The sequence below is a fragment of the Caloenas nicobarica genome, chromosome 29, assembly GCF_036013445.1.
Source record: "Caloenas nicobarica isolate bCalNic1 chromosome 29, bCalNic1.hap1, whole genome shotgun sequence".
In the NCBI taxonomy this organism is placed as follows: domain Eukaryota; kingdom Metazoa; phylum Chordata; class Aves; order Columbiformes; family Columbidae; genus Caloenas; species Caloenas nicobarica.
This window is the reverse complement of record NC_088273.1, coordinates 474,079-481,306: the sequence shown is the minus strand read 5'-3', so window position 1 is coordinate 481,306 and position 7,228 is coordinate 474,079. Positions and strand designations below refer to the sequence as shown.

General features: G+C 56.9%; 1 protein-coding gene across 1 annotated transcript; it reads right to left on the bottom strand.

Annotated features, from left to right (window-relative positions):
• WDR45 (WD repeat domain 45) lies at positions 1 to 6,896 on the bottom strand. Its single transcript, XM_065653309.1, has 10 exons — positions 6,680 to 6,896; positions 6,509 to 6,583; positions 5,972 to 6,076; positions 5,772 to 5,868; positions 5,578 to 5,672; positions 5,412 to 5,491; positions 3,089 to 3,297; positions 2,009 to 2,110; positions 220 to 362; positions 1 to 136 (listed from the first exon to the last, which is right to left on the bottom strand). The coding sequence occupies exons 1-10, from the start codon at positions 6,726 to 6,728 to the stop codon at positions 27 to 29; spliced, it is 1,065 nt and encodes a 354-aa protein (XP_065509381.1). The 5' UTR covers positions 6,729 to 6,896; the 3' UTR covers positions 1 to 26.
• Positions 6,897 to 7,228: the final 332 nt, after the last annotated feature.

Genomic DNA, 7,228 nt, shown 5'->3' with positions numbered 1-7,228 from the left:
GGATATTTTTTTTTTTTTGGGGGGGGTCAGAAATCGTCCTCGTCGCAGATGTCGAGGAAAACGTCGAAGGCCTCGCGGTTGCAGTTCCCGTCGGGGCTGAACACGTATTTGTGGAACGTCCCGTCGACGCACACGGCTGGGGGGCCGGGGGGGTTTTTTTGGTAACGGGGGGCGGTTTAAATTTTGGGGAAAAGGGGAGGGGGGGGGGGTGTTACTCACCCACCACGGAGCTGGGGCTGCGCCCCCCCCGCCCGAAGGCGCAAATGGACGCGGCCTCGGGGGGCAGCGGGAAGGTGGCCAGAGACCATTGGGACTCCACGTAGGGACCCAGAACTGGCCCCACCTTCCCCACCCGCGCCAGCCTGGGGGGGCAACGGGGTCACGAGGGCTTGGGGAGACCCCCCCCTCTTTGGGGAGACCCCCCCCCATTTTAAGGCTACACCCCCATTTTGCCACCCCCCCCCCCCCCCCATTTGGTATCCCCCACAGAGCCACATGGGCCCCACTTGTCCCAGCCTGGGGCGGGGGGGGACGACAACGGGGTAACAAGGGTTTGCGGACCCCCCCACTTCTTAGGGACCCCCCCCTTCTTGGGGAGACCACCCCCCCCTTTTTGTGGACACCCCCCCCCTATTTTGGGATTACCCCCCCCGTTTAAAGGCTACACCCCCATTTTGCCCCACTTGGTATCTCCCACTCCCATAGACCCTCATTTCAGGCCCCAACCAAATCACACCATTTGGGGGGGGATGGGGCGCCTGCTTTTGACACCTCCCCCCCCAATTTTATGGGCCTCCCTCATTTCTTTGGGGTCCCCCCCATTTTTGGGTCCCCCCCATTTTAGGGTCCCCCGCTTCATGCCCCCGTTTTTCACCTCTACTCCTCCTTTCCTCCCATTTCCCCATCCCCATTTTCGGGTTCCCCCCCCCTTTTCGAGGTCCCCCCCATTTCCCTGTGCCCATATTTGGGGTCCCAGCTCCGGGTCCCCCTGGTTTCAGGGTCCCCCCATTTTCGGGTCTCCCCGGTTACAGGGTCCCCCCATTTCCCCGTCCCCCATTTTCGGGGTCCCCTGTTTCAGGGTCCCATTTTTGGGTCCTCCCCAGTTCCGCGTCCCCCCATTTTTGGGGTCATGTTTCTGGGGTCCCATTTTTGGGGGTCCCCCCCATTTTCGGGGTCCCCCCCATTTTTGGGGTCCCATTTCCCCGTCCCCATTTCTGGGGTCCCGTTTCCGGGCTCCCATTTTCGGGATTTCCCCCCATTTTTGGGGTCCCATTTTTGGGGTCCTGACCATTTTTGGGGTCCCATTTTTTTGGGGTCCCATTTTTGGGGTCCTGACCATTTTTGGGGTCCCTCCCCATTTTTGGGGTCCCATTTTTTTGGGGTCCCATTTTCGGGGTCCCTCCCCATTTTTTGGGGTCCCATTTTTTGGGGGTCCCATTTTTGGGGTCCCGACCATTTTTGGGGTCCCATTTTTTTGGGGTCCCATTTTCGGGGTCCCTCCCCATTTTTGGGGTCCCATTTCCCCGTCCCCATTTCTGGGGTCCCTTTTCCAGGGTCCCATTTTCGGGGTCCCATTTTTGGGGTCCCATTTTTTTTGGGGTCCCATTTTTGGGGTCCTGACCATTTTTGGGGTCCCATTTTTTTGGGGTCCCATTTTCGGGGTCCCTCCCCATTTTTGGGGTCCCATTTTTTTGGGGTCCCATTTTTGGGGTCCTGACCATTTTTGGGGTCCCATTTTTTTGGGGTCCCATTTTCGGGGTCCCTCCCCATTTTTGGGGTCCCATTTTTTTGGGGTCCCATTTTTGGGGTCCTGACCATTTTTGGGGTCCCATTTTTTTGGGGTCCCATTTTTTTGGGGTCCCATTTTCGGGTTTCCCCCCCATTTTTGGGGTCCCATTTCCCCGTCCCCATTTCTGGGGTCCCGTTTCCGGGGTCCCATTTTCAGGGTTTCCCCCCCATTTTTGGGGTCCCCGATTTTTGGGGTCCCCGATTTCTGGGGCGCACTCACGCGGAGCGGCGGTTGAGCCGCGTGTCCTGCAGCGCAAACACGTGTCCGGTGCCCTTGTCGCTGACGGCGCTCAGGAACGCCGAGTCGGGGCTGAACGACAGGCTGGGGGGGGACGCGCGTTGGGCCCCGTTTCTGCCTCTACTTCCCCCATTTTTGGGGTCTATTTCCCCCACTTCTGGGCAGATTTCCCCCATTTCCGGCTCTATTTTCCCCATTTTTGGTTGGGTTTTCCCCGTTTTTGTGCCGGTTTCCCCGTTTCTCACCAGAAGAGCGTGGCGGGGTCGGTGCCGCGCCGCAGCCCCGGCACTTTTTGTGTCTATGTCCCCCCTTTTTGGGTCTATTTCCCCCATTTCTGGTCGGATTTTTCCCCATTTCTGGGTCTATTTTCCCCATTTCTGTGCCTATTTCCCCCATTTCTGGTCAAATTTTCCCCATTTCTGGGTCTATTTCACCTATTTCTGGTCGGATTTTCCCCATTTCTGTGCCTATTTCCCCCATTTCTGGGTCTATTTCCCCCATTTCTGTGCCTATTTCCCCCATTTCTGGGTCTATTTCCCCCATTTCTGTGCCTATTTCCTCCATTTCTGGTCGGATTTTCCCCATTTCTGTGCCTATTTCCCCCATTTCTGGGTCTATTTCCCCCATTTCTGTGCCTATTTCCTCCATTTCTGGTCGGATTTTCCCCATTTTTGGGTGTATTTCCCCCGTTTTCGTGCCGATTCTCCCCGTTTTCGGGGCTCCTCACCAGAAGAGCGTGGCGGGGTCGGTGCCGCGCCGCAGCCCCGGCACTTTTTGTGTCTATGTCCCCCCTTTTTGGGTCTATTTCCCCCATTTCTGGTCGGATTTTTCCCCATTTCTGGGTCTATTTTCCCCATTTCTGTGCCTATTTCCCCCATTTCTGGTTGGATTTCCCCCATTTCCGGGTCTATTTCCCCCATTTTTGGGTGTATTTCCCCCATTTCTGGGTCTATTTTCCCCATTTCTGTGCCTATTTCCTCCATTTCTGGTCGGATTTTCCCCATTTCTGGGCAGATTTTCCCCGTTTTCGTGCCGATTCTCCCCGTTTTCGGGGCCCCTCACCAGAAGAGCGTGGCGGGGTCGGTGCCGCGCCGCAGCTCCAGCAGGCGCAGGCGGCTGCGGGTGCAGAAGAGCCGCAGGAGGGTCCCGCGCGCCGAGGCCGAGGCCACCAGGGAGCCGGGGGGGCTGAGGGACACGCACGTCACCTCCCCCTGGTGCGCGTTGATGGTCACGGGCGCCACCGACGAGCCGCGCTCGGAGACAGCCAGGTCCTGCAAGGAAACCAGTAACACCAGTATAACCAGTAACACCAGTATAACCCAGATAAACAGTGACCCCCGCTCGGAGACAGCCAGGTCCTGCAAGGAAACCAGCAACACCAGTAACACCAGTATAACCCAGATAAACAGTGATCCCCGCTCGGAGACAGCCAGGTCCTGCAAGGAAACCAGCAACACCAGTAACACCAGTAACACCAGTATAACCAGTAACACCAGTATAACCCAGATAAGCAGTGACCCCCGCCCGGAGACAGCCAGGTCCTGCAAGGAAACCAGTAACACCAGTATAACCAGTAACACCAGTATAACCCAGATAAACAGTGACCCCCGCCCGGAGACAGCCAGGTCCTGCAAGGAAACCAGTAACACCAGTAACACCAGTAACACCAGTATAAACCAGATAAGCAGTGACCCCCGCCCGGAGACAGCCAGGTCCTGCAAGGAAACCAGCAACACCAGTATAACCAGTAACACCAGTATAACCCAGATAAGCAGTGACCCCCGCTCGGAGACAGCCAGGTCCTGCAAGGAAACCAGCAACACCAGTAACACCAGTAACACCAGTATAACCCAGATAAACAGTGACTCCCGCCCGGAGACAGACAGGTCCTGCAAGGAAACCAGTAACACCAGTAACACCAGTATAACCCAGATAAACAGTGACCCCTGCCCGGAGACAGACAGGTCCTGCAAGGAAACCAGTAACACCAGTATAACCAGTAACACCAGTATAACCCAGATAAACAGTGACCCCCGCCCGGAGACAGACAGGTCCTGCAAGGAAACCAGTAACACCAGTAACACCAGTATAACCCAGATAAGCAGTGAGCCGCGCTCGGAGACAGCCAGGTCCTGGAGAGAAACCAGTAACACCAGTAACACCAGTAACACCAGTATAACCCAGATAAACAGTGACCCCCGCTCGGAGACAGCCAGGTCCTGCAAGGAAACCAGCAACACCAGTAACACCAGTATAACCAGTAACACCAGTATAACCCAGACAAACAGTGACCCCCGCCCGGAGACAGCCAGGTCCTGCAAGGAAACCAGTAACACCAGTAACACCAGTAACACCAGTATAAACCAGATAAGCAGTGACCCCCGCCCGGAGACAGACAGGTCCTGCAAGGAAACCAGTAACACCAGTAACACCAGTAACACCAGTATAACCAGTAACACCAGTATAACCCAGATAAACAGTGACCCCCGCTCGGAGACAGACAGGTCCTGCAAGGAAACCAGTAACACCAGTATAACCAGTAACACCAGTATAACCCAGATAAGCAGTGACCCCCGCCCGGAGACAGCCAGGTCCTGCAAGGAAACCAGTAACACCAGTAACACCAGTATAACCAGTAACACCAGTATAACCCAGATAAACAGTGACCCCCGCTCGGAGACAGCCAGGTCCTGCAAGGAAACCAGTAACACCAGTAACACCAGTATAACCAGTAACACCAGTATAACCCAGATAAACAGTGACCCCCACCCGGAGACAGCCAGGTCCTGCAAGGAAACCAGTAACACCAGTATAACCAGTAACACCAGTATAACCCAGATAAACAGTGACCCCCCGCCCAGAGACAGCCAGGTCCTGCAAGGAAACCAGCAACACCAGTAACACCAGTAACACCTGTATAACCCAGATAAACAGTGACCCCCACCCGGAGACAGACAGGTCCTGCAAGGAAACCAGTAACACCAGTATAACCAGTAACACCAGTATAACCCAGATAAACAGTGACCCCCGCCCGGAGACAGCCAGGTCCTGCAAGGAAACCAGTAACACCAGTAACACCAGTAACACCAGTATAACCAGTAAAACCAGTGACACGAGTGACCCCCGCTCGGAGACAGACAGGTCCTGGGGGACAAACCAGTATAACCAGTAACACCAGTATAACCCATATAAACGGTGACCCCCACTCAGACACCGACAGGTCCTGGGAGAGAAACCAGTAACACCAGTATAACCAGTAACACCAGTATAACCCAAATAAACAGTGACCCCCACCCGGAGACAGACAAATCCTGGAGACACCAACCAGTAACCACCAGTAACACCAGTGACCCCCCCAGTCCCTCCCAGTTCCCCCACAACTCACCACCAGCTGCAAACTCCCGCACTTATGCCCAGGAAAAACCAGTAACGCCCGCTCCGAACTGGGACAGAGATCGCAGATCCCTGTGTGGGGCAGGGGGGGGACACCGTAAAGCACCATCCCAGTACAAACCAGTACAAACCAGTACAAACCAGTACAAACCAGTCACCTTTGGGGTTATCGCGCGTGTCGAACTCAAAGAGCTTCTGGGGGTTGTGCGGGAAGGAGAAGACGTAGACGCGGCTCCGCACCAGCACCACCAGCCTGGGGGGGCACCGCAGAGATTTTTGGGGGGGTCCCCCCCGTTTCGGGGCCTCATCTTGGGGCAAATTTCCCCATTTTGGGGTTTTTTTTTTTACCCACTTATCGTGTCTCATGCGCACGGCCAGGACGGGCTTGGGCAGCGTGAACTCCAGCACCACTTTGTCCTTCCCCTCGCGGGCGTCGTCCCAAATTATCACTTGGAAAGATTAAAATTGACGGGTTTTTTCCGAGCGATTTCACCCCCCAAATTTCCCGCCCCCGCGGGCTGTTTTGGGGTGAATTTGGGGGTTTTTAGGCACCTGAGACGTCGGGGAATTTGGGGTGGGCGCCGCCCCCCACCAGCGCCAGCAGGTTGGAGCGATGCAGCATCTCGGCCAGGCCGACGCTCCCCACTTGTTCCGCGTCTGGTTTTTTTTTGGGGGGGGGGACACCCCAAAAATTTGGGGGGACCCCCCCCTTGGGATGTTGAGGGGACCCCCACACCGAGGCCCCCTTGGGACTGGGGGTTTGAGGGGGGTTTGGGGGGGTCTTGATGCTCCCCCCCCCCCCGCCTCGAATTGTGTGGAAGGGGGGACCCCAAAATATCCCTCCAAAGTGCTCCCCCCCCAGGGTGGGGACCCCAAAATACCCCTCAAAAGTGAGACCCCAAAATACCCCCCAAAAGTGCCCCCCCGGGGGTGAGACCCCAAAAAACACCCCTCGCCCCCCCCCAAAGCCCATTTTCAGGCCCCCCTAAGGAGGGGGGCACCCCCCAAAATCCCCCCAACCCCGTTTTTAGCCGCCCCCAGGAATTGGGGGGGGGACACACACCCCAAAACTGCCCCCCCCCCGCTCACCCAAATGCCCCTTTTCCATCAGCGGCTCCACGTTGAAGATCCGAACCCCGGAATCCATCGCGACGCAGAAACAGCCTAAAAATGGGGGGGGGGGGGGGGGGGGTTGGGGGGTGAGGAGTTTTGGGGGGTCCCCGGGGGGGGGGTGGGGGGTTTTGGGGCCCCCACACTCACTCTGGTCCTGGTTGAAGCGCAGGCTGTTCACCCCCCGGGCTTGCGCCATGGCTGCTGGGGGAAAGGGGGTTAAAGGGGGGGGTCACCCCCCCCAGGACCCCAAAATTCCCCCCGGGGACCCCAAAATCCCCTCAGGGACCCCAAACTCCCGCCGCCCGCGATCGGTAAACACGGCTAAACCATCGAGTCTCCTCAGCGAGCGGGCGGCTAGAGCGGACTTCCGGTGATGTCAGGTCCGCCGCGTCGCCTAGCAACGCGCTGGAAGGCGGGGCCGAGCGCTCCCGGCAACGGCGGGAGGGAGGAGCCGTTGCGTAGCAACGCGCCATCTTGAGAGAGGGCAGCGAGGGGCGGCGTTGCCCGGAGCAACGCGCTCGCCGCCATCTTGGAAGCGGGCAGGAGATTTTGGCGGGAGAAAAACCGTTGATTTTTTTTTATTTGTTTGTTTTTAACTTTAGGGAGATTTTAACTCCGCAAAGGGTTTGTTTGTTTCGGGTTTTTTACCCCGAAAAAGTAAAGTTGCCCCATTGGGGAGTGTTTTGCCTCAGGAAA